The sequence below is a fragment of the Populus trichocarpa genome, chromosome 8 (genome assembly GCF_000002775.5).
Source record: "Populus trichocarpa isolate Nisqually-1 chromosome 8, P.trichocarpa_v4.1, whole genome shotgun sequence".
In the NCBI taxonomy this organism is placed as follows: domain Eukaryota; kingdom Viridiplantae; phylum Streptophyta; class Magnoliopsida; order Malpighiales; family Salicaceae; genus Populus; species Populus trichocarpa.
Window position 1 is genome coordinate 1,180,077 of NC_037292.2, and position 26,849 is coordinate 1,206,925.

Genomic DNA, 26,849 nt, shown 5'->3' on the forward strand with positions numbered 1-26,849 from the left:
ATAATTATAGTAATAATAATAAATAATTTCCAGCAGTCACCCGTCCGTAGATGTCCTTTGACCTTAAATGTTGAATTATTAGTTACGGCATTTATGGATGACAACTAGGTGAAGTGAAAGGCTGAGAGTGCTGGACACTTGATAGTCTTTGTGCATTTATGGATCACAACGAGGTGAAATGACTCTTATGGAAAAAATGTCACAGGTGGGTGGCCCATCCTACGCGGTGATGCTTGGAAGAGATTCAACTACAGCAAGTCGAACCTTAGCCAACGCAGAGTTACCTGCCTTCTTTGAAAGCCTGAAGAGCCTTATTTCTCGATAGCTTCCAAAAGAAAGGCCTTACTGCAAGGGACATAGTTGCCTTGTCAGGTTCACATACTCTCGGACAAGCTCAATGCTTCACTTTCTGTGAAAGGATATACAATCACAGCAATATCGATGCCGGATTCGATATTGCAGTAACATGAAGATCTTACCACTTAAAAATAATGGAAATATTATTGCATCAATTATTTACTTATTTATTGAAAATGATGGAATAGATGCTTTATCAGTCGAAAAACACATCTAAAACTAAATTATCATACACGCTCTTGACAGTCCGTTTGGAAATGTAGTTATGATTATTTTTTAAATATTTTTTATGTTGAAATACATTAAAATAATATTTTTTATTTTTTTAAAATTATTTTTAAAATTAACATATCAAAATGTTTTAATACATAAAAAAATTAAATATTTTTTAAAATTTTTCAAACAAACTCTCAGAACTTGTGGTTGAAATGGAAAGAGGGCAGTGCAGCCGTGCAGGACACAGTAACCTTTACTCTTTATTTGTCCTTTTGTCCGTTTCCTGTATCTTTCTTTTTTTCTTCTATGCAACAAGATGATCTAAGGTAGGACCTCAAGACAGGAAGCAAGGAATTTCTATTCTCTTTTCCAGCAATATTTTGTATTTATTTAGAACACAGAAAGTATGGGCTGTGTCATCTCCCGTACCCCTTTCTTCTTTGGTGGAACAACTTGTGGACTCTACTGTTATGTGTGGATCATGCAGGGATGGATCCAGACTTAGCAAAGTGGGAGGTAAAATCGTAGGCATAATTGTTTTTTTGAGTTTGGCGATTCTGTAAAAATACGTAGAGGTTTTTACTAGGAGTCATTTTGGAAACTTCTCAATTTTTGGTGGGTTAGGCCATCTCTTGCCATAGTTATAGGGGTAAACTAAAAAAATCTAAGATTTAAAATTTTACCCGACTGAATTTCTAATTAAATCATGTTATACATGTTCCAGTTGACTCAAGCAAATTTTTAATTATTTCATCGACCTAGTCTAAATCTATCAAATTAACAAGAAATAATTTTTTTAAAAAAATATTATTTTAATAAAACAAAAAATTGATTTGAAGTCGTCCGATAACCTTTACCAAATGACTCATGTGAATTATTGGATTGAGTCTAACAACTGTCACCCTGGCCACCCTCTAAATTCATGTACGGTTTAAAAGGGTGGTGATAGACACTACTACCCCCAACATGCAATCAACTCTTCTTGCATCTTGACGTGGGTTGACCTTTAAAGACAGGTTTTTTTTTTTTTTTTAATATTACGAATCAAGAAAATTGCCCCGGTGAATAAAACCTTGACACGCTAATAAAAGAATAAAACAAATGACCACAAAAAAAAAAAATGAACAAACCACATCTGAGTCTAACCCTGATAATACTCATAGATTAGTCAATGAACACATAACTTCATTTCTTTACTCACCAATGTCGAAGCCCTTCCCACAAACTTTGGCTCAATAGATCTTGGCATCGGTAGTTTCTCTGATTCTTACCCCCCATTGTACACAGATTCTAACATGATGACAACAAACATTTCCCCATCTTCAATTGTTGTTGAAGTCCTAAGAGATGATAACTATGATGATTGGAGTGCCTGCATGAAAAGCTATATGTTAGCTCAAGACCTTTGGGATTTTATTGAGCCTGCTGGTCATCATGAAGGTGATCAAGAAGTTTACTCTAAGCCTATTGATCATCAAGAAGGTGACTCTAAGGCGTTGAGAAGAAACAATGCTGCAGCTTTACATGCAATTCAAATTTCTTGTGCACCATACATCCTTTCCAAGATTAGGAGCATCACTTCAGCAAAAGTTGCCTGGGATGCTCTAGCCAATTTGCAGCAGCAACATTCACCAAGCCACAAAGAGCAAACTGTTGAAACAGAGCCAGCAGAAGATGATGAGTCACAAGGTTCAGGTATACCATGATCTCATCCTCTCCCTTTGTTAGATCTCCAATCACTTCAACTCCTTGATGTTAACACAGGAGAGAATAAAAACTTTGGCAGGGTCCGTGAGCTATGAAATCAATGGTCCCTTGCTAGCCCTGTACAAGCACGCTCATAAAGGAGATTGGGATGCCACAAAAAACTATCTTCACCAATACCCAAATGCGAAAAAGGCCAAGATTAAACCTTACGGTAGAACTGCCCTGCATGTAGCAGCTTGTGCTGGACATCTGAAAGTTGTGGAGGAGTTGGTGAAGATGATGTCAGAAGAAGAATTGGAAATACAAGATAATCATGGCAACACGGCTCTTTCTAGTGCTGCTATTGTTGGAATAAGAAAGATGGCAGAATGTTTGGTGAGCAAGAACAAAAACTTGGTTACCTTCGTAAATGAAGATGGAAGGATCCCACTTGTTGAGGCATGTATAGGAAGTCACAAGGATATGGCTCTTTATCTATACTCTGTTACTCCAATTGAATTTCTTTGTAGAGGCAATCTCGACTATGGATCTCGCTTCCTAAAAAATGCTATTGCTACTCAACTGCTTGGTAAGAGACTTTACCCATTAATTACTTATTTTCCCTTTTTTGTCTTTTTTTTTTCATGTTTTTTCATAAATTTACCCTTTCGAGTAAATTATTATTTATTTCCTGTAATTTAATAAAAATAATTCATTAAAAATTATGGTTTTTAAGAAATATATGAATAATCCTTTTGTTTTTAACTTCAAATCATTTTGTCAGTTTCATGTGATTTTTTAATTAATTATTTCTTCTTCTTTTTAAATAATAGAAAAGGGAAGGAAAATCAGGTAAGATGGGAAAAGAAGGCAATAATAAATTGATACGAAACAAAATGACTTGTAATTTATTAACATTTCAAAACACTAAAACCCCATCTTTCTTGTTGCTTCTTATGCTGTTTCTTTTTGCTATTGCAATACCAGATATTGCTCTCGATTTTCTGTATCGCTGCCCACATTTTGCTACTAGAACGGATGAATTAGTTCTGAAGTCGAAAGGTTTGAGTTATTTGTCTGACATGCCTGAAACATTTCCAAGTGAAGATCGACTTGCATTGTGGCAGCAATGGATCTATTCATGTTAGTATCTCTTCCTTCGATTTTTCCTCCTCCCATTTCTCTTCATTTCCTCTGCCAATATTTTTTACGTATAATGTTCTATATGTTTTTGGAGATTATCACACCGTCACAAAGAAAGAAAAGCGGAAGGTTCTATTTGATATAATTTTTATAAATTGATATAAATTATTTTTTAATTTTTTACCCATAGAAAAATTGTAAATATATTTAGTTAGAAATGATTTTTGGTTTAAATCAAAATTTATTACAAAAATGAGTCAAAATTTTAATGTCATCTAAAGTTTAGGAAAAAATTAATCTTTAATTTATGAATTTCAACTTATAATATATCTATTCCTTAAAAGAATTACTTTAAATTATTTTTATCAAACATATTTCTAAAATAAAGTTATTTGAACTTATTTTTTTTATAAATGATCTATAAAAAAAACAACTTTTTAATTAATTATGATTCATGTTAAAATCATTTTTTTCATAAGTCATGTTAGGTAAACTTCAAGTTATATATATTTACTAAGATTGACTTGATTCTAAAATGATGGCAGGTATTCCCAAGCAATCAATTGCTACAACTGATGACAATGTTCGTATTAGTATGCCTGATCAAAGCCTAAGTGAGTCGAAGAACATTATCCTCCAAGGTACGTATTTGCACAAATCGCTCTCTGTTTTTGCTCCCTCTCCTTTAAAGGGGTATGGCAAGCACAGGACATATGTATAGGAGTCCAATTGGACGGTTTCTTGATATATTTATTTCTATTTTCCAAAAATATAAACTTTTTTGAACCCTAATCCTAGTATCCGATCATTTATTCAATCCCAAATCCGATAAATCTCATATATATATTTTTATAAATTTAGCTTTAGTTAAAGTACAAAACCTTTAGTTACGGGAGCAATTATCATTACATTGAAAACTTAATACATGCAAGTTTGATTAGTATACATATATGCTGCTTGTGATAGTTTCTCTAATTTGTTTTTGTCCAACGTTTCAGTGTCAAGCAAATTGCGTGGGTTTGCAATAAATCTCCTCGCATTCTTAGGTAAGCAAAATATATCTGACATCTCTTGATTTCTATCATCATTATCATGGTTTTATCTGATCACTCTTTAATGGTTGATCCAGGAATCAAGCAAATATATGATTTGAAGAAGATCCACATGTATTCAGAAAAAATTCTATATCAACTCTGGATTATGAGGGACACCGCCAGGCAGATGTACATGGAGCATTCCACAATGCTGTAAAGAATGGCATGGTTGAGTTTAATTATCGGCCTTTCCACGCTTTTCTTCTCCATTGCAACCATGATGGTAACCTTCTGTGCTGCTCTTATAATTATGTTGGATGGGAGATTGAAAATTATAATTCCAATTGTACTGCTTGCTACTATCCCTGTAACTTTTTTCATGTTGCTGCAATTTCCCCTGCTAGTGGAGATTTTTGTATCCACATATGGACCAGGAATCTTCAACAGAAACATGAAACGTTGGTACTGATTAATGAAAGGTTAACCATTTCCTTCGTTCTCTCTGATCGTGCATTTGGCCATCTTTGCGATTACTTCCATAGCTGTGCAACCACAATTATCTTCTATTTCCAAGTCTTTGGGTGACATTAATACTGCAATCTTTTCTACAACCTCTGCATTTCGGGCTGAAGTCTTCACATGAAGAGCTGTTCCACCAAAAGGAGTAGTTTTCGCATTTATTGCATCCGGAGGATGGTTAAGAAATCTTTTCGTGGCAACCCAATTCCCTTCATGTGCATGCTTATTAATTTCAGGCCATTGAGTATATTCGTTCTGAATGAGTCCTGCCAGAGTCGTGCTATCATTTTAAGAGAAGAAACAGCACGGGCATGATTTTCATTAAAATTATCTGTAGTCTTAGTTATGTTTCAAAAGAAATTGAAAGGGCTAAAGGTGTTTGGAGGCTCAACAACAGGCGCAAGCAGCATTGGTGTCTGCTAGAACAGCTTCTTGATCATCAAAAGCCTTGAAGGCACTTGGGACTAGCGTTTTGCTTGGCCTAGGACACATGCATGATGTCTTCGCTTTTTACAGTTTTCTTAATAAAAACTACTCTCTAGTTTTATCAAAAAAATTTAGATTTCTATCAGAAAGAGGTACAGAGGGCACCTCCTCTAATAATAAACAAATACCTCCTTGCATGGAGGGCGACTAAGGCATTCTATACATTAACCCAGCCATTGTTAATTTTGCTGGCATCAAGCTGGAACATCGACCAGCATGGGGCATTTTCAAGCCCATTCTAGATGATTCGTGGAAAATTCCCGACAGAAGGGAAAGGAAGAAGCAGCTTGATCTAGATTGTTGCTCTGTACATGAACTGCCACCACACCATGCAAGTATTTCATGGGGTCTTCTTGTTGCTATATTTTCTAGCTTTCATTCAATGATATCTTGGTTCTTGGCTTTCCATTTTTTCCCCCACTCTTTAATAATGCAATGAGTTGCGTGAAGTAAGTTCAATGCCCTGAAAAAAATTCACAGAGCATAAAGATCTTAGCACTAAATGAAAATAATGGAAATATTCGTCCATCGATTATTTACTTATTTATTGAAAATGATGGAATAAAACGCAATAACATCAATTTCATGCGGTATCGATAGAAAAATACTTTCAAAACCACATTAAGGTCCCCAAAAAACATAGCGTGATGGCAAAGGACTTGAGTTCGAGTCAAGGCGTGCACAATTTGTAAGAGCCCGGGACAACTGAGGTTTTACTTATTTACCTGAGCCCACAAAATGCGCTTTCCAAAAAATAAGGTTTCCTCGAATTCAAAAAAAAAAAAAACGATCCAGTTAAGTAACGCATCGATTTTATAATGAAGAGGTTAGAGCAAGTATTACTTCTTTTTCATGTTTTGTTCATAAGCCTTTCCTTTCTTTAATCCCTCATCTTTTGTAAATTAGTGCTCGAAGACACTAAAACCTCATCTTTTATAAATGACTTGAGTTCGAATGAAGGCGTGCATATCTTGCGCTGGCATGTAAAAATAGACCCGTGCACAAGGACCCTAATTTTAAAAAAAAAGTTAGTGGAACGATGACATGTTGTATGGAATCATCTAGATTTCGGCCAGAAAAACAAGTTATATTATTTCTACATTAGAACATGTATGTATCGTAGATCACATAGAAGATCCGCATTTATTCGGATCAAATTAGACAGAGGGGCAGATGTCCACTAGGCACTAAAGAATGGCATCGTTGAGCTTGTTATTCATGTGATTACAGCTTGTCGTCATGCAATGATTGGTGTAGATGCAAGAAACCTATTTATGTCCTTTATATCATTAGAATATTCGAAGGGTGGTTACAGCTTTTTTTTAAGATTTTTTATTTACAAATATATTAAATTAATATTTTTTAATTTTTTAAAAATTATTTTTATTACTAATACATCAAAATATTTAAAAACATTTAAATAATATTAATTTCAAAATTTTAAAAAAACTGTGTTCGCAAACAGTCATGTCGGCAAGAAAAAGTGTTCAGCCTTTTCTATGGACTTGAAGCAAGCAGAGCATAATTCGTTCTTTACCTTTGTGGATAGCTCACGAGATACAATGCTTCATTTGGCAGCAAAATTGATTGGACCTTTATTGCAAATAATTTTATTTTTTCTATATAGCATATGAAATCAATCCTAATTACATATATAAATTCGTACTTAATTTAACTATATTCAATCAATCCATAATTTAGTGTAATATTTCATCAGTCTTCAGAGAGAAAGGGGCTGTAACTGCAGGGAGAAAAAAACATATCACAATCGCGCGAAAATCCACAAGCTGTACTGTTTCGTTAATTTTTAAAAAATTGTGCTTTTATTAATATTTTTTATTTAGTGTGCTAATTATTTAAAAAAAAACTAAAATCTGGGGCATTTATAATAATTAAATACTTCATCGGATCGCATTTCCAGTTGTCACCCATCCGTAGATGCCGTTTGACCTTAATGTTGAATATCAGGTATAGGGCATTTATGGATGACACCGAGGTGAAATGAAAGGCTGAGAGTGCTGGACGCTTGATAGTCTTTGTTCCGGACTGGAGGGAGCACCATAGCAAGAACACCAACATACCTTCCCTCAATTTCTTGCCATCGCCCAGACATACTCAGCAGTCTGGTCAAGCTTGGGAGAGAGAAGTAAGGGAATTATAAGAGGCTCTGTCTCTGTGAACTGCTACCACACCATGTAAGTATTTCATTGACCGTGGGGCTTCAGATTCAATGGCCCACGTTCCAACAGTAGCAGCAGCGCATGGGTTGCCAGCGGCGGGGGCGCGCAGAGGAGACGCACCGCTGCTGTTATGAAATCATAAAAGTTGCCCAGAAAATCTCCCAGCACTATTTCCGTGACTTGGATGATTCCAACACTGTTCTTGATTCTATCTTTAGGGTTTTTTTTTTGTAAATTTAAATTGTTAAATTTGTTATTTGGATTGTTCTGAACATTGATTATTTTGTAATATTTAGTTATGGGTGTGTCTGTGTATATTACAGTAAAAAAAACAGTGATATGTGTGTATTTTTTTTATTTATGTTATTGAATTATAAAAATAAAAAAAAATAAAAAGAATTAACTGTTTAATTTAAATATAGTTAAATATCTCAAGGATAAATAAAATCACGTTGTGTTTTCCTGTTAAAATGTAAAAATACGTTTTTATATCTATTATAAGATTTAATAACTGATTTATTAAAACCTTAAAAATTTAATTAATATTTTAAATTTTTAAATCACATCAAACCGCAAAGCAGCTTATCTCAGATAAGGTGCGCTAGGGATGCTAATAGTTTCTCAAGTCATAACCAGTCTCTTACCTTAAATGTCTGATAACGATCAGTAAATCCAAGTTTCTTGGTTACCTTCGTAAATGAAGATGGAAGGATCTCACTTGTTGAGGCATGTATAGGAAGTCACAAGGATATGGCTCTTTATCTATACTCTGTTACTCCAATTGAATTTCTTTGTAGAGGCAATCTCGACTATGGATCTCGCTTCCTAAAAAATGCTATTGCTACTCAACTGCTTGGTAAGAGACTTTACCCATTAATTACTTATTTTCCCTTTTTTGTCTTTTTTTTTTCATGTTTTTTCATAAATTTACCCTTTCGAGTAAATTATTATTTATTTCCTGTAATTTAATAAAAATAATTCATTAAAAATTATGGTTTTTAAGAAATATATGAATAATCCTTTTGTTTTTAACTTCAAATCATTTTGTCAGTTTCATGTGATTTTTTAATTAATTATTTCTTCTTCTTTTTAAATAATAGAAAAGGGAAGGAAAATCAGGTAAGATGGGAAAAGAAGGCAATAATAAATTGATACGAAACAAAATGACTTGTAATTTATTAACATTTCAAAACACTAAAACCCCATCTTTCTTGTTGCTTCTTATGCTGTTTCTTTTTGCTATTGCAATACCAGATATTGCTCTCGATTTTCTGTATCGCTGCCCACATTTTGCTACTAGAACGGATGAATTAGTTCTGAAGTCGAAAGGTTTGAGTTATTTGTCTGACATGCCTGAAACATTTCCAAGTGAAGATCGACTTGCATTGTGGCAGCAATGGATCTATTCATGTTAGTATCTCTTCCTTCGATTTTTCCTCCTCCCATTTCTCTTCATTTCCTCTGCCAATATTTTTTACGTATAATGTTCTATATGTTTTTGGAGATTATCACACCGTCACAAAGAAAGAAAAGCGGAAGGTTCTATTTGATATAATTTTTATAAATTGATATAAATTATTTTTTAATTTTTTACCCATAGAAAAATTGTAAATATATTTAGTTAGAAATGATTTTTGGTTTAAATCAAAATTTATTACAAAAATGAGTCAAAATTTTAATGTCATCTAAAGTTTAGGAAAAAATTAATCTTTAATTTATGAATTTCAACTTATAATATATCTATTCCTTAAAAGAATTACTTTAAATTATTTTTATCAAACATATTTCTAAAATAAAGTTATTTGAACTTATTTTTTTTATAAATGATCTATAAAAAAAACAACTTTTTAATTAATTATGATTCATGTTAAAATCATTTTTTTCATAAGTCATGTTAGGTAAACTTCAAGTTATATATATTTACTAAGATTGACTTGATTCTAAAATGATGGCAGGTATTCCCAAGCAATCAATTGCTACAACTGATGACAATGTTCGTATTAGTATGCCTGATCAAAGCCTAAGTGAGTCGAAGAACATTATCCTCCAAGGTACGTATTTGCACAAATCGCTCTCTGTTTTTGCTCCCTCTCCTTTAAAGGGGTATGGCAAGCACAGGACATATGTATAGGAGTCCAATTGGACGGTTTCTTGATATATTTATTTCTATTTTCCAAAAATATAAACTTTTTTGAACCCTAATCCTAGTATCCGATCATTTATTCAATCCCAAATCCGATAAATCTCATATATATATTTTTATAAATTTAGCTTTAGTTAAAGTACAAAACCTTTAGTTACGGGAGCAATTATCATTACATTGAAAACTTAATACATGCAAGTTTGATTAGTATACATATATGCTGCTTGTGATAGTTTCTCTAATTTGTTTTTGTCCAACGTTTCAGTGTCAAGCAAATTGCGTGGGTTTGCAATAAATCTCCTCGCATTCTTAGGTAAGCAAAATATATCTGACATCTCTTGATTTCTATCATCATTATCATGGTTTTATCTGATCACTCTTTAATGGTTGATCCAGGAATCAAGCAAATATATGATTTGAAGAAGATCCACATGTATTCAGAAAAAATTCTACGGTGTATGTGTGAGTATATATCAACTCTGGATTATGAGGGACACCGCCAGGCAGATGTACATGGAGCATTCCACAATGCTGTAAAGAATGGCATGGTTGAGTTTATTACTGAGGTGATTAAAGCTTGTCCTCATTTAATGATTAGTGGAGATGACAACTCAAGGAACCTATTTATGTCCTCGATTGCAAACCGGCAAGAAAAAGTGTTCAGCCTTTTCTATGGACTGGAAGCAGAAAGAGCAGGAATTGTTTCCCTCGTAGATAGATCTGGAAATACATTGCTACATTTGGCAGCAAAACTGTCACCTCCTTCTCAACTAGCTCGGATCTCTGGTGCAGCTCTACAGATGCAAAGAGAACTACAATGGTACAAGGTGAGCTTTCTACACTCAACATCTTTAAAAAAAATTGATTGAACCTTGATCAAAGATAATTTAGAACTGATTAAGACCTAATTGATTTGAATTTAGGCTACCCATTTACACATTTTCATTGTTATCCAAAAAGAATTAATTTCACTCGAATTCAAAAATCTTAATGCAGGAAGTGGAAAGCATTATGAATCCTGTACTTAAGGAAAATCTTAATGCGAACACTCAGACAGCCAGGGAATTATTTACGTCTGACCATAAGGACTTGGTAGTGAAAGGAGAGCAATGGATGAAAGAAGCAGCAACTTCTTGTACAGTTGTGGGTGCTCTCATCATTACAATTATGTTTACTGTCGCATTTACTGTTCCCGGCGGCAACGTTCAGGAGACCGGCTATCCTGTTTTAAAAGATGAGAAATCTTTTACAGTTTTTATAGTAGCGGATGCACTCTCTCTCTTTTCTTCATCAACATCAGTGTTGATGTTCTTAGGAATTCTTACGTCGCGATACGCAGAGAAAGATTTCCTTAAATCCTTGCCCAAGAAGTTAATTATCGGCCTTTCCACGCTTTTCTTCTCCATTGCAACCATGATGGTAACCTTCTGTGCTGCTCTTATAATTATGTTGGATGGGAGATTGAAAATTATAATTCCAATTGTACTGCTTGCTACTATCCCTGTAACTTTTTTCATGTTGCTGCAATTTCCCCTGCTAGTGGAGATTTTTGTATCCACATATGGACCAGGAATCTTCAACAGAAACATGAAACGTTGGTACTGATTAATGAAAGGTTAACCATTTCCTTCGTTCTCTCTGATCGTGCATTTGGCCATCTTTGCGATTACTTCCATAGCTGTGCAACCACAATTATCTTCTATTTCCAAGTCTTTGGGTGACATTAATACTGCAATCTTTTCTACAACCTCTGCATTTCGGGCTGAAGTCTTCACATGAAGAGCTGTTCCACCAAAAGGAGTAGTTTTCGCATTTATTGCATCCGGAGGATGGTTAAGAAATCTTTTCGTGGCAACCCAATTCCCTTCATGTGCATGCTTATTAATTTCAGGCCATTGAGTATATTCGTTCTGAATGAGTCCTGCCAGAGTCGTGCTATCATTTTAAGAGAAGAAACAGCACGGGCATGATTTTCATTAAAATTATCTGTAGTCTTAGTTATGTTTCAAAAGAAATTGAAAGGGCTAAAGGTGTTTGGAGGCTCAACAACAGGCGCAAGCAGCATTGGTGTCTGCTAGAACAGCTTCTTGATCATCAAAAGCCTTGAAGGCACTTGGGACTAGCGTTTTGCTTGGCCTAGGACACATGCATGATGTCTTCGCTTTTTACAGTTTTCTTAATAAAAACTACTCTCTAGTTTTATCAAAAAAATTTAGATTTCTATCAGAAAGAGGTACAGAGGGCACCTCCTCTAATAATAAACAAATACCTCCTTGCATGGAGGGCGACTAAGGCATTCTATACATTAACCCAGCCATTGTTAATTTTGCTGGCATCAAGCTGGAACATCGACCAGCATGGGGCATTTTCAAGCCCATTCTAGATGATTCGTGGAAAATTCCCGACAGAAGGGAAAGGAAGAAGCAGCTTGATCTAGATTGTTGCTCTGTACATGAACTGCCACCACACCATGCAAGTATTTCATGGGGTCTTCTTGTTGCTATATTTTCTAGCTTTCATTCAATGATATCTTGGTTCTTGGCTTTCCATTTTTTCCCCCACTCTTTAACAATGCAATGAGTTGCGTGAAGTAAGTTCAATGCCCTGAAAAAAATTTACAGAGCATAAAGATCTTAGCACTAAATGAAAATAATGAAAATATTCGTGCATCGATTATTTACTTATTTATTGAAAATGATGGAATAGAACGCAAAAAACACCAATTTTAAACGGTATCGGTAGAAAAATACTTCCAAAACCACATTAAGATCCCCAATGAGCGTAACGTGATGGCAAAGAGCTTGAGATATGCATAGCAGGTCTCGAGTTTGAGGTAGGGCGCGCACCTCTTGTAAGAGCCTGGGACTACCGGAGTTTTACTCGCTCATCTGGATTCACAAAGTGCGCTTTCCGAAGGGTAGGGTTTCCTCGAATTCAAAAAAAAAAAAAAATGTGATCCAGTTAAGTAACCCATCGATCTTGTATTGAAGAGGTTAGAGCGAGTATTACTTCTTCTTTTTCATGTTTTGTTCATAAGCCTTTCCTTTCTTTAATTCCTCATCTTTTGTAAATTGGTGCTCAAAGACACTAAAACCTCATCTTTTTTGTTGCTTATTGTGCCTTTTCTTTTGGCTATTGCAATACCAGATATTGCTTTGATTTCTGCATCGCTTCCCAAATTTGGCTACGACATTGGATGAAGTTCTGAAGTCGGACGCTTTGTTTGGTTTGTCTCTCCTGCCTCGAATATTTCCCAGTGACGGTCGACTTGCATCTTGGCAGCAATGGATTTTATTCATGTTAGTGTCTCTTCCTTCCATTTTTCCTCCTCAAATTTCTCTTCATTTCCTGTATTCAAAACGTATAATGTTCTATATGTTGGAGATTATCACATCATTATTTATATACTTTAGAGAGAGAAAAAAAGTCATTTAACCCCTTCTCGATCGGATATTATTTTTTACCAATAAGAAAATAGAACATGTATACCTTTTTAACATGTTTTTTTTCATAAAAATATTTTAAAATATTTTATGCACGTGTCTAATTAAATAAATCAAGAATTAATTGTGTAAATAAATAAAATTATTAACAATAAATAAAATTATAATTAAAAAATTAAAAAATATATGTAGATCAAAATATTGAATATTACAACACATGTTATTTAACCGTTTGTGTATAATAAATTTTTTTTATTGAAATTAATTTTTTTATTAAATCAAATAATAATAGAAGACGACACACATAAAATTAATTGTATAAAAAAAAGGAAAAAAATGATATGAATGACTGCACATATTAGATATATTATCCTAAAATAAATATTTTTATTCTAAAAAATATATTTAATCTATATAAAATGAAAAACAAATATAAATAATCTCTTAAAACTTAAATACATATAATATAATTAAAAAGTAATTGCTACTAAAAAAAAGGGTTAAATAAGTTTAAAAAATCATATATAATTGTGTTAATTAAAATATAAATTTAAAAATTAATTAAAAAATATAAAAACAATATTAATTAAAAAAAATAATCTAGGTATTGTCGGGCTTAGTCAGGCTAGTTAATTAACCCATTAGAAGAGCGTAAGAGCGCCGGCCTGCAAGAGTAGACCCGGGCACAAGGACCCTTAATTTTTAAAAAAAGTTGGTGGAACGATGACATGTTGTGTGCTAGATTTCGGCTAGTTATATTATTTCTACATTAGAACATGTATCGTAGATCACATAGAAGATCCGCATTTATTCGGATCAAATTAGACAGAGGGGCAGATGTCCACTAGGCACTAAAGAATGGCATCGTTGAGCTTGTTATTCATGTGATTACAGCTTGTCGTCATGCAATGATTGGTGTAGATGTAAGAAACCTATTTATGTCCTTTATATCATTAGAATATTCGAAGGGTGGTTACAGCTTTTTTTTTAAGATTTTTTATTTACAAATATATTAAATTAATATTTTTTAATTTTTTAAAAATTATTTTTATCACATCAAAATATTTAAAAACATTTAACTAATATTAATTTTAAAAAAAAATTCAAAATTTTTAAAAAACCGTGTTTGCAAACAGTCATGTCGGCAAGAAAAAGTGTGCAGCCTTTTCTAGGACTTGAAGCAAGCAGAGCATGATTCGTTCTTGACCTTTGTGGATAGCTCACGAGATACAATGCTTCATTTGGCAGCAAAATTGATTGGACCTTTATTGCAAATAATTTTATTTTTTCTATATAGTATATAAAATCAATCCTAATTACATATATAAATTCGTACTTAATTTAACTATATTCAATCAATCCATAATTTAGTGTAATATTTCATCAGTTTTCAGAGAGAAAGGGGCTGTAACGTTTCGTTAATTTTTAAAAAATTGTGCTTTTATTAATATTTTTGATTTAGTGTGCTAATTATTAAAAAAAAAAACTAAAATCTGGGGCATTTATAATAATTAAATACTTTATCGGATCGCATTTCCAGGTGTCACCCATCCGTAGATGCCCTTTGACCTTAATGTTGAATATCAGGTAGGGCATTTATGGATGACACCGAGGTGAGATGGAAGGCTGCGAGTGCTGGACAGTTGATAGTCTTTGTTCCGGACTGTAAGGAGCACCATAGCAAGAACAAAAACATACCTTCACTCTAGTTCTTGCCATCACCAAGACATCCTCAGCAGTCTGGTCAAGCTTGGGAGAGAGAAGTAAGGGAATTATAAGTGGCTCTGTCTCTGTGAACTGCTACCACACCATGTAAGTATTTCATTGGGTCTTGTTGTTGCTCTGTTCTCTGGCTTTCATCCGATGATATCTTGGTTCTTGGCTTTCCAGTTTTTCCCCACTCTTTGATAATGCAGTGTGAGTTGCATGAAGCAAATTCGAAGCCCTAAAGAAGATTTGCATAGCATGAAGATCTTACCACTTAGAAATAATGGAAATATCAGTGCATCAACTATTTACTTATTTATTGAAAATGATGTGATAGAACGCAGAAAACACCATTTTCATACTTCATCGGTAGAAAAGTACTTCCAGAACTACATCATGAAATACACTCTAACGTGATCCAGTTATGTAACCCGTCAATTTTGTACTGAAAAAGTTAGGGCAGATATTACTGCTTTTTCAAGGTGCAGAGCAGCTCCGTTTATGGTTTGCTTGTGGTTTGCCATCAATTAATTATTATTTTTTTTAATCTTAAGAACCAAGAAAATTGATGGTTTGCTTATGGTTTTCCATTGGCTCGGTAGATCTTGGCATCACTGGTTTCTCAGATCCTTACCCCCACATTGTACACAGATTCTAACATGACGACAAACAATTTGCAACAACAACATTCACCAAGCCACGAAGAGCAATTTGTTGAAGCAGAGTCGTCACAGTCATCACAAGGTTCAGGTATACCTTGACCTCATTCTCTTCCTCTGTTAGATTTCCAACCACTTCGACCTCTTGATGTTAACACGGGAGAGAATAAAAACCTTGGCAGGAGCGGTGAGCAATGAAATGAATGGTCCCTTGCTAACCCTGTACAAGTATGCCCATAATGGAGACTGGGATGCCATAAAAACCTATCTTATCCGATACCCAAATGCAAGAAAGGCCATGATTAAACCCTATGGTGGAACAGCCCTTCATGTAGCAGCTTTTTCTGGACATCTGAGAGTTGTGGAGGAGTTAGTGAAGTTGATGTCTGTAGAAGAATTGGAAATACAAGATAATCAAGGCAACACAGGTCTTTCTAGTGCTGCCTTTGTTGGAAAAAGAAAGATGGCAGAATGTTTGGTGAGAAAGAACAAACACTTGGTTACCTTTGTAAATGCACAAAAAAAGATCCCACTGGTTCAGGCATGTATAAGCAACTGTAAGGATATGGCTCTTTATCTATACTCTGTCACTCCATTTGAATTTCTTTGTCAAGGCAATGGCCACCATGGATCTTATTTCCTTCAATGTGCTATTGGTGCTCAAATGCTCGGTAAGAGACTTTACCCCCTGATTACTTATCTTCATTCTTATCTCTTTTTTATTCATGCTCTGTTCGTAAGTCTTCCCTTTCTTTATTTCCCCTGGTAAATTATTATTTATTTCCTGTAATTTAATAAAACTAATCAATCATTATGGTTTTAAAGATTACATGAATCTTAAAATCTGTTTATGGCTTAAAAAAGTAATAAATTGAGAATGGTCAATGTTGGTCAAGGGATTGTTGAATAATGTTTTACACTAAAGGGACTGATTGGCTAATATCTCTAAACTATAGGGACTAGCTTGTAATTTACTCTCAATTCCTCCCTTTTTTTTCTTTTCTTCTTATAATAGATTTTCTCATGCAAGCATATGTGAGAGACTTCACGTTAGTTATTGAGGGATTATCCACTTTTTGTGTGAGAAATTTACACCTGATGGTACATAGAAATTAGCTGTTCATAAACAAAAATGAGAGAGAGGTTGATTTCAGATGGCTTCATATGAAACAAAATGACTTTTAAATTAATTTGTTAACATTTCAAAATTAAACCTCATCTTTCTTGTTCCTTCTTGTGCTGTTTCTTTTGAATATTGCAACGCCAGATATTGTGTTTGATTTTCTGCATCGCTTCCCGCATATGGCTACTAAAACGGATGATGTTCTGAAGTCGAATGCTTTGATTCGTTTGTCTACCTCGCCTCAAATATTTCCAAGTGCAAGTCAACCTGCGTTTTGGCAGCAATTCATCTTTTCATGTTAGTATCTTTTTCTTCAATTTTTACTCCTCGCTTTTCTCTTCATTTCCTCTTGAAATCTATTTAACGTCGACCGTATAATATTTTATGTGTTCTTAGAAGCTATCTCACAGTAATTTATATACATTCAAGAAAGAAAGAAAAACAGAGAAAGAAAGTAAACAAGGTTTTATTTTATATGGTTTTTGTAAATTGATATGAGTTCTTTGGTTTTTTTTAACTTTTGATTCATATAGAAGTTAAAAATATATTTAGTTAAAAAAAATTATTTAAATAAAAAATTGGTTATAAAACTGAGCCAAAACTTCGATGTAATCAAAAGTTTGGAATTTTAACTTGTGAATTTCAACTTATACTAAATTTATTCTTCATGGGAATTACTTTTAAGTTATTTTCATCAAGATAAAAAATAATAAAAAGTTATTTCTAATATAAAAAATAACTATTACTTATCATGACAGCAACCAATCTGAACTTTTTTTTTTATAAATTGTCTATAAAAAAAATTCAATTATGATTTAAAATAATAAATATTTTTTTATAAGTCGTATTATTAAAACTGACTTAATTCTAAGAACATGACAGGTATTTGGTCAAAACCAATCGTTGCAACTAATGATACGGTTCGTATCTATGTGCCTGCTCAGAGACTAAGGGAGTCGAAGAACATTGTCCTTCAAGGTATTTGCACAGATCTGTGTGTTTTTGTCCACTCTCCTGTGTGGGGTGGTGCAAACATGAGCCATATGCAATACTTGTGATAATTTCTCTGTTTTTTTTCTTCTTAACTTTTCAGTGTTAAGTCAATTGCGTGTGTTTGCAAAAAATCTCTTCACGTTCTTAGGTAAGCGATATATACACTCATCTATATCCTACTTCTCTTAATTTCTATCACCATTATCATGGTTTTATTTGATAACTATTTAAATATTGTTGATCTAGGAATCAAGCAAATGTATGATTTAAAGAAGATCCACATTTATTCGGATAAAATCCTACGGTGTATGTGTGAGCATATATCTTCTCTGGATTACGAGGAACAGCTCAAGGCATCTGTACATCCAGCATTCCACAGTGCAGTAAAGAATGGCACGCTTGAGTTTATTATGGAGATGATCAAAGCTTGTCCTCATGTAATGATCTGTACAGATGACAACTCGAGAACCCTATTTATGTCCTCGATTGCAAATCGACAAGAAAAGGTGGTCAGCCTTTTCTATGGACTGGAAGCAACCAGATCAGGATTTGTTTCCCTTATAGATAGCTCAGGAAATACAATGTTACATTTGGCAGCAAAACTGTCACCTCCTTCTCAACTATCTCGGATCTCTGGTGCAGCTCTACAGATGCAAAGAGAACTACAATGGTACAAGGTGAGCTTTCCAAACCTAACATCTTTTTCTTAAAAACAAAAAAGATTGATAGAGCGTTGATAAATAAAAAAAATCCTTAATGCAGGAAGTGGAAAGTATTATAAATCCTACAGACAAGGATTTTGCTAATGTAAAGGGTCAGATAGCCAGGGAATTATTCACAAGTGACCATGCGGACTTGTTACTGAAAGGAGAGGAATGGATGAAAGCAACGGCAACTTCATGCACTGTTGTGGGTGCTCTCATCATTACAATTATGTTTACTGCTGCATTCACTGTTCCCGGCGGCTACGTTCAAGAGAGTGGCTATCCGATTTTTAAAGACAAGGAATCTTTTACAGTTTTTATAGTATCGGATGCAATCTCTCTGTTTTCTTCATCAACATCAGTGTTGATGTTCTTAGGAATTCTTACGTCGCGATACGCAGAGGAAGATTTCCTTAAATCCTTGCCCACCAAGTTAATTATCGGCCTTTCCACGCTTTTCTTCTCCATTGCAACCATGATGGTAACCTTCTGTGCTGCTCTTATGATTATTGTGGATGGGAAATTGCAAATTATAATTCCGATTGTCTTGGTCGCATGTATCCCTGTAACTTTTTTCATGATGTTGCAATTTCCCCTCCTAGTGGAGATTTTTGTATCCACATATGGACCGGGAATCTTCAACAAAAAATTGAAACGTTGGTACTGATTAATGAAATGTATGTAATTCTTCGTGTAAGATTTAGATCCTTTTATCTCTTGCGTGTTTTAGCCTAAATTATTATTAAAATTATAGCAGAAAAGCTGGGCGAATTCAACCATAATCTCTTTGAACAATTACACGATTACCATTGCATTAGAGTTACAAATTACAGAGAATAATTATAACAAAACGCATTTTTATTGTGTTGTATCGTTTCCTCTCTCCCAGATTGCATTATTCTTTCTACAATGTTATTTTTTTCGTTTTAATTATCAGGCTTGTAATTAATGTTGAAATCGTAATCTACTTTTTATGCTATCACATATGCGAAATCTCTTGAAATATTCGAATGTTAAATTAAAAATAAATATTTTAGTATGGATCAAATTTTTTATAAAAATTTATCTATTTATTTTTAATTTAGATTTTAAGTGGATCATTTATACTTATATATAATATATTTTCAAATAAAAAAATACTTTAGAAAAATTATGAAAATGACCTGTCAAACAATGAAGATGAGGTCATGTATATACAGACGCCCATCTCTGTTCTTAATTCCTTCTTTTGTTATTAAATGTAGTCATGGTTTATGGAATACAAGAAGGAAGATTGAAATTTAGTTCTTACCATTTCAATGCACAAATAAGACTCAAACTCCATGTTTGGCGTAGAAAAGTGAAAGCCGAATTGCAAAAAATAGAAGAGGCCCACAAGATTGAACATCTCTAGAAGACTTGAATGGCATTTGGTAATTGGGTTCTGACACTGCAACCAGGCTGCTGTGTACTACCTATCTTGGTGGTCAAAAGTTTGTCCTGCCATGGCTTGAAAAAGAATCCATGGATACCCCACAAAAAGGCGTGGCTTCATTTAAAAGTTTTAAATTTCTATTTATTTGTTCTTTTTTTCATTTCTTTCTTGAAGCTCGGTCAGGGTAACAGCACAAATATTCCTCCAATTTTAGGATTGATATGTTAGGATGTAGATTTTTCTTTTGATATGCTGGAAATTCTCAAATCGAGATATGGAACTGGTTAAACGATGAATAGATATTAATAATCTATTTTCTTAGAAAAATTAATATTAAAAGATAATATTAAAATATAAATAGATGATTTTAACTTAGTGTGAATTTATAAAAAAAATTATAAATTATAAATAAATATTTTATAATAGATTTAGAGTCTGAGAATGTTGTTTTTTGAAGTAATTAATTAATTAATATATATATATATATATATAGAATAATTGGCGCATGAAAAACTTATAACTAACCTAAAAAAATAGCTCTTAACTGAAAAATGACATTGAAATCGAAAACTCAAATGAATTTTCAAAGGAAAGAAAAAACAAAAAAAAAGAGAGAGAGCGAAAGAAAACTTAACAAAACAGGAAGTCATAGCTAACAAGATCTGGGACCCACACAAAACTTATCATCACATTCACACGCATAAAAAAGTCTATAAATTCACCACCTTGAGGGATACAGAGAACATCACCTCATATAATCAACACCAAACTCGAAGTCTTCTCTCTGTCTTCTCGATTCCTTGTTTCTTGTTCTGTTCTGTAACAACAACGTAATAACCATGTCTCAGGTACCCTAAATCTTCATTTCTTGATTCTTCTTTTTTTGGGGCAAAGTTTGTATTTTTATTGTTTGTTAATACTATGTTCCTGTTGTTTTGACTTGTTTTGGGACGTCTATGAATTTTGGCTGAATTTGGGTGGATATGTTGGATTTCAAGTTCAAATCTTTTCTGGGATTTCTGGGTTTTTGTTAATTTTTATTTTGTTTGGGGATCTTAGGGAGCTTTTGATGTAATTTGTATAGTTAAGCCTGAATTTGTAGTTTAAAGCAAGTTGTTGAAGTTGTAAAATTTAATCTTGAGGGAAAAAGATTGCTGCTTTGTTGTCTAGGAACCTAGAATATGTCTGGTTTTAGTTGAATGGAAATTGTAGGATAAAGGCGATACGAAGGTTGACTTCTTTCTTTGCGTTACTGTTGTGAGTTAGAAATTTTTTTAGGGTTACATGTTAACTGATGTTTTAACCTGTTTTTGGAGATTTTATTTGCTTTACTGCCTGCCCCTTTTTTTTTTTTTGATGACATTACATTGTGGTTATTGCTGATTTTTGCATGTCTAATGGTTTTCAATTTTGTTAAATTGCAGACTGTTGTCCTCAAGGTTGGCATGTCATGTGGAGGTTGTGTTGGGGCTGTGAAAAGGGTTTTGGGAAAAATGGAAGGTTTGTTTCTGTCCTTGCAATTGATCTTTTAGTCTCTGGAACTTTGCTGATTGTGTTGTCTTTCTCGCTCAACACACACAAAATTGAATGGACAAAACATTTTAGATTGGATTTATTGAGTTTTCAATCTTAGCTCCTGGAAGCATGCTGCTAAGGTTCTATTTCAGGAATTTTTGGGCACGGTGTAAATCCTTTTCGTGGTCTATTTGATAATGAACTGGCGCGAGATTGGTTATAGAATTTTGCATCTTTGCAAGTAGATTAGCTGGTATGGTGAGGTTTTTGAAGCATTTGCATTTTGTGAAGAAGTGAAATTTACTTTTATCTTCTTATTGTGCGTTACAAAGCAATTTTCACATCGTTACTCTTCATCTATGAAAAAAGAGAAAACAATGAAATGGTTTGGATTGTTATCTAATCTGGTTGGAAATTCCACTGGCAAGTATTATTTTCAGATGTAGCTGGGGCCCTCAGTTCATCATAGTTGTTGTAATAGATGATAATATCTTGTGTCTCTCCTGGAACATTTTTCAGGTGTGGAATCATATGACATTGATTTGAAGGAGCAAAAAGTCACAGTGAAAGGAAATGTGCAGCCAGATGCTGTTCTTCAGACTGTCTCTAAGACCGGGAAGAAGACTACCTTCTGGGAAGCAGAAGCACCAGCTGAACCTGCTACTGCAGAAACTTTGGCTGCTGCATAATGTTGCTGATACCAGCATTTACTTTGTGAAAGTTTGTTTTATTAGGTAATAGTTTATTGAACTTACTATGATTAAAATGTGGATTGTCGATATCGAGCTCGCTTGTACTTGGATGTAAGCTATAATAATTTCTGGGGTACATTCATAAGGATATGATATAGAAAATCTCATCTTGTTGTCTTTCTCTATTGATCGCGTAATTCATGACACTCCTCTTCGAAGATATAGATCATCAAGTTCTTGGCAAGATATGATTTCTCAGGCCTTTGAACCACTTTCAGTGTCTGGGATTTCAATTTCAGATTTGTTGTAACTTGTGTTCTCCATCATTGTATCAAACCATAGATTTATCTTAAAAGATAATACAGTCTGTTCAAAAGCTTGACATGTACAGCATGAGGGCAAGGCTGTTTATTACTACAAGCATGAGGGCAGGGCTGTTTATGCTAAAATAATCAACGTGTCTCACCCAGATGCGGACACAAGCACCTACCCCACGGGATAGCTTGGAGATGTCTCTTCTGAGGTTGCAAAATGTGAAAAAATTTGACTGATACTTCATCTAATAAACGCGGAAAGGAATGCGGATGGGACGGTATTTGATGATGCAACGTCTACTTTGCTTCTTGACAACAATGTATTTGATAATTTTATCGTGTCCACTCGCTCTAGATGAAAAGAAAGGACATTATAAAAGAAAGGACATTATAACATTAGTTATAGCTCATCAGCATTCAGCAATGACTTCAGTTCAAACTTCAACAACAAAGGGATTACAGGAATAGAAAGCGAAGTCATCGGGAATGCTGACTTTTGAAAGGATAGTTGATGAATCTCTGTTACATCATCCTACAAAGATCTATTATAGAGAGCAGGCAACCTGGAAGTTCAGAAGCAGATGGCTTGCGCAGATCATCACTGGATGAGAGGTAAACAAACGTGAGAGCTTGCTCCCTTAGTTTCAGAGGATAGTCTGCAACACACCCGATTCTCGGACCAGCTCCAGTTGACCATTTCAAAGACAGTTGGTGCCCTAATTGGTATGAGCTAGCTTCGTTCTTGGATTTGATCCTCTGCAATATTTCCTTCTTTGGTACATTTGCTTTTGTGTTCTGGATATTGGCCGACAACATCCTCTTGTAACTGCATGTTCTTGTGGCTTGTGAAGACATGGATGATTCAGAAGGTTGGTAATTGTTAATTTTACTCGAAGCATGAAGTTTAGACGGCTTCGAATCCATTGACCAACCAAATTTACTTCTGTCTTGAGACAATTCCCTTGATTCACAGCTTTCACTATCTTCTGGTGTAAGAACCTGCCTAGAGCAATACCAGATGGAACAATGACCAAGTAGAAGCACCATATCAAGTGATTACTAAAGAATAAGAATAGAAGTTGGCAAAACCAGATAGGCCAAAGCTGGAAAGGCTCCATCATAACCAGATATTTTTATGCAAAAACGGCACATTGGGTGGCAGGTTTGTGAAGTATCATGGCATTGAGTTGCGTACCCGAATTTCATTGAGGTTGATCCCATTTTCTTCGAGGAAGGCCAAGAAGCCGCCAAGGTTCTGGTTAGTTGGACGGTAATGCCCACTATATGCTGATATAGACTGAAAGACAATGAAAATTTAAGATTCAGAAGCAAGAGATGCATATAGTCAAAGCAACCGCTTATCCATTGTCCAACTCTCTATTTAATACCAAACCAAAATGCACATTTCTCTCATACTGCAGTCATTTGTTTCAGTATTCCAGGCTTAATTGCCTTCTATAAGCTATGCTACCTACCTTCACATGGATCATGGCATTCTTACCCTGAGCTTTCCATTTTCTGCTGTTAGTCTCCCAGCAGCCAGAGTAGTCCCTCCAGCAAGGAAGCTCGAGTGATGAAATGCTCCTTTCTTTTTCTGAATGTTTAAGAAAAGACATTATTAGTCGTATAGATGGATGAAAATTTGCTAATTAATTGGTCTAATGTCCAGAATGATCCTTACCTCTCCAGCATTTAGTTTTCTGCAGGTGCTCATCACGAATATCCATTTTGAACCTTCCAATCCTTGATTTGTATCTAGGAGGTTGCCATTTTGTTTGTGCACCACTGTTCCTTCAGCAATGATGTATTCATACAGTTCTCTCTCTTGCTTATTTCAGGGAAAATCGTGACAGGTGTGTGAGAACAAGTCATGAAAGCTTGTTTTTGCTAGTATTAAAAGGTTCAATTATAATAGAGATCAAAAGCTTTTGTTCTTTCTTTCTTTTCTGTAATTTGAAGCGGTAATCTACTTTCTGAATACAAGGCTATGGCAAATGTCAACATACATTTCATGATATCCTTAAATTGATCATGCAAATTTATCATGAGCTGATGTATGCAATACAGTAGACAGCTGAATTGCTATGGAAACACAACATTCTGATAATGAGTTCTGAGTTTCTATGCTCAGGAACATACCGGTCCTAGATACTGAATGCATTCTTGGCAAAGTCTTGTTCTTGGACAGTCTTTGAGATCAATTTCTTTACCATCTCCAATATCCAGCCTGAAACCAAGCAGAAAGATACAGCATTTTAGTAACAGCAAAGAGCAAAATTTCCCTGAACAATGCAGAATGCTCATAACAGGAAGTGGGGATCCCATTGTGCTTCCGATCACAACCGAAATGGTGCTTCAAAACCTTGGCAATATTTCATAATTACACATGCAGTTTGTGGAGAAGGAAAGGAGCAGGATTAGATTCTGACTTTCGAACTTTTCAGTGGCATTTACAGATACTAGTCCATCTAGCAAGAACTAGATTCCAAAGTTCTGGTTTTTTATTTTTCCTTTATTGTTTTTGAGGCACGTTGCATCTAAGCCAAATGCACCTATGCAAAAAAAATTAAGAGCATGGATAGAAGAGAAACTTATGGAACAAATGTCATGCCCCGTCTTCCAAGTGTCAACTGAGAAAGATCAAAAGATGATCAAATTGGTTGAGACCCCTACTCGTACCAGTAGAAAAATGGCTGCAATGCATCTGTTTTAGACCACTCTTCATGGTACAAATTCAAATTATGGCCATACCGATGCCTCGGATCAATCTACATCACAACATATATAAACAAAAAAGAAGTAGCAAAACTAGCACTTGAAGAAAAGGATCAAACATAATCAAACAGCTGCAGCCCAATATAGGCTTACAGCTTCAATCCAATGCTGGAAAGCTAATTTTTGTGCCTTGGCATCTTTGCCTAAACCTTTTCCGACCTGTCAAAAAGTGGAAAGTTGCATGATATATCAGTCTTCTTATTACATCAGAATTTTGTTCTTGACACTAAGCAATACTTTATTCAGTGTTCTAAAGCAGCAAGAACTTAAACAACACACCTTTGAAGCATCAAGCTGATCCTACTCCACCGCGATGCTGCTGTTTCAGGTTTATCAAAACTGAAGAAGGAAACTGTGCTGTGATTTAGCCTTGCATAATCTAAAGCTCGCCACCTTCACATTCACATCAGATTAGAAAAGACAGAGTTCCACATGTTGTATTATCTATACAAGAACATGAGGGGCACGTACCAGAGCTCTTCAGCAACCACCGCAGAATCCGCTAACCTGCGACGGGTACGATAACTCCTGTAAACTTTCTGCAACTTCACAGCTGCTGCTGATTCAAATCTCTTGCTTCTTTCAGAACGATCCTTTTCGGTCAATCCAGAACGATAGCGATCTACAGAAAGTGCCATTTCAATTTGTGTAGATCAAGAAATTAACATCAGAAAGTGAGATTTCGAGGGATCATAGCCACTATTCTGCTTCAGCACCTCAACAAAAATTTCTACATCAGCCCTGCCTATATACTGTGCTTGCTTTAGAAACCTTATGTCTTTAGCCCTGAATGAGCCATTAATGCGCTGAAAAGGAACCACGTTTTGGAGGAAACTTGAAAGAAAGTGGGTCTACACTGTTTCCACCAGGAGTCATGTCAGCTGGCACTGCAAATTGTAATGTCAAAGTGCTTGCTCCCTCGTTTGATTGATTTTTTTTCCCTCTCCACTTGAAGATGGCAGGGATAGTCCTAGCTGCCAGCCTGCCACTATAAATATACTTGTACGAAAAAAGGATGGAAAATAAAATCATAAAAAGTCATCTTAGAGATAAAAGGGAAAACAGACTGGTAGGTGCACAACCAGTCCTCGTACATCATGCATTTATGTTGGTTCCATATACAAAAGCTGGCTCAGCTACAAATACCATGTAACCGCGAAGTATTTATGATTTGATTGATCGAAAAACATGTAAGTTCATATAAAAACATAATGAACAATTTCTTGGTAAGTCTTCAATTTGAGGATATATTTAAAAATATTAAAATTTCAAGACTTAAATGAAATGGTTGACAAAGCTAGAGGGTGTCACGATCCTGGACGAAACGGATCATGGAAGCAGAACTAGTGCCTTCTAGCCCATAAAACCAGATGAACCTTCTAGCTTCTTCTTTTTTCTTTTTTTTTTTTAATTTGACCCTCTCTTGTTTTTATTTAAATATTAGCTGCAATTGTTTTAAAAAATGAAAAAAATTGCCACTAAAAATTAAAAAGGAACAAGAGAGGGTTAAAAAAAGAAATTGCAATGTCATTTGTATTTTTCTTTAACGTGAACATTTAAGAAATAGCCAAAAATAACCACGAAAAGCTCTATTTTAGCCAAATATAGAAATATTTATTAAGATAACAAGCACGAAATAGTTTTAAGAAATGATAAATGGAATAAAAGGATTTAAAATGTGGCTATAGCAGATATTTTAATAAATAAAAAATCAACTTTTATCATGAATATATTTAAAATTTATCG

The 26,849-nt window shown here is 34.5% G+C and overlaps 4 protein-coding genes across 12 annotated transcripts in view; 3 read left to right on the forward strand and 1 right to left on the reverse strand.

Annotated features, from left to right (window-relative positions):
* LOC7494881 (uncharacterized) overlaps nt 1–11,399 on the forward strand; it is a 45,586-nt gene extending 34,187 nt beyond the window's left edge. Inside the window, exons 2-7 of the mRNA XM_052455124.1 lie at nt 2,360–2,848; nt 3,247–3,402; nt 9,577–9,672; nt 10,030–10,077; nt 10,161–10,591; nt 10,761–11,399. Of these exons, the coding sequence (XP_052311084.1) occupies nt 2,360–2,848; nt 3,247–3,402; nt 9,577–9,672; nt 10,030–10,077; nt 10,161–10,591; nt 10,761–11,369 (1,829 nt within the window). The 3' untranslated portion in view covers nt 11,370–11,399. The remainder of the gene's footprint in view (nt 1–2,359; nt 2,849–3,246; nt 3,403–9,576; nt 9,673–10,029; nt 10,078–10,160; nt 10,592–10,760) is intronic.
* LOC7494891 (uncharacterized) lies at nt 1,671–19,090 on the forward strand. Of its 6 annotated transcripts, none has more exons than XM_052455134.1 (8): nt 7,385–7,636; nt 15,566–15,658; nt 15,756–16,244; nt 16,841–16,993; nt 17,579–17,674; nt 17,790–17,837; nt 17,936–18,366; nt 18,452–19,090. In XM_052455134.1, the coding sequence occupies exons 2-8, from the start codon at nt 15,574–15,576 to the stop codon at nt 19,058–19,060; spliced, it is 1,911 nt and encodes a 636-aa protein (XP_052311094.1). In that variant the 5' UTR covers nt 7,385–7,636; nt 15,566–15,573; the 3' UTR covers nt 19,061–19,090. The 6 variants fall into 6 exon arrangements, with proteins under 6 accessions (XP_052311092.1, XP_052311094.1, XP_052311093.1 ...); XM_052455133.1 differs by having other exon boundaries at nt 7,387–7,636; nt 15,566–15,664; XM_024607621.2 differs by lacking the exon at nt 7,385–7,636 and adding an exon at nt 14,804–15,019 and having other exon boundaries at nt 15,517–15,664.
* A 1,396-nt stretch (nt 19,091–20,486) lies between these two features.
* LOC7494892 (copper transport protein ATX1) lies at nt 20,487–22,199 on the forward strand. The gene is made up of 3 exons (XM_002310997.4): nt 20,487–20,655; nt 21,232–21,307; nt 21,842–22,199. Exons 1-3 carry the CDS (start codon nt 20,647–20,649, stop codon nt 22,009–22,011), a joined length of 255 nt encoding a protein of 84 aa, XP_002311033.2. The 5' UTR covers nt 20,487–20,646; the 3' UTR covers nt 22,012–22,199.
* Nucleotides 22,200–22,699: 500 nt separating this feature from the next.
* Nucleotides 22,700–26,417, reverse strand: LOC7494893 (IQ domain-containing protein IQM3). Of its 4 annotated transcripts, XM_024607221.2 has the most exons (9): nt 25,575–26,280; nt 25,379–25,496; nt 25,197–25,262; nt 25,008–25,096; nt 24,468–24,555; nt 24,010–24,156; nt 23,830–23,922; nt 23,524–23,625; nt 22,700–23,327 (listed from the first exon to the last, which is right to left on the reverse strand). In XM_024607221.2, exons 1-9 carry the CDS (start codon nt 25,739–25,741, stop codon nt 22,851–22,853), a joined length of 1,347 nt encoding a protein of 448 aa, XP_024462989.1. In that variant the 5' UTR covers nt 25,742–26,280; the 3' UTR covers nt 22,700–22,850. The 4 variants fall into 4 exon arrangements, 1 of the variants encoding a protein (XP_024462989.1); XR_008059802.1 differs by having other exon boundaries at nt 23,188–23,625; nt 23,804–24,555; nt 25,008–25,262; nt 25,383–26,417; XR_008059801.1 differs by having other exon boundaries at nt 23,189–23,331; nt 23,524–24,555; nt 25,008–25,262; nt 25,383–26,404.
* Nucleotides 26,418–26,849: the final 432 nt, after the last annotated feature.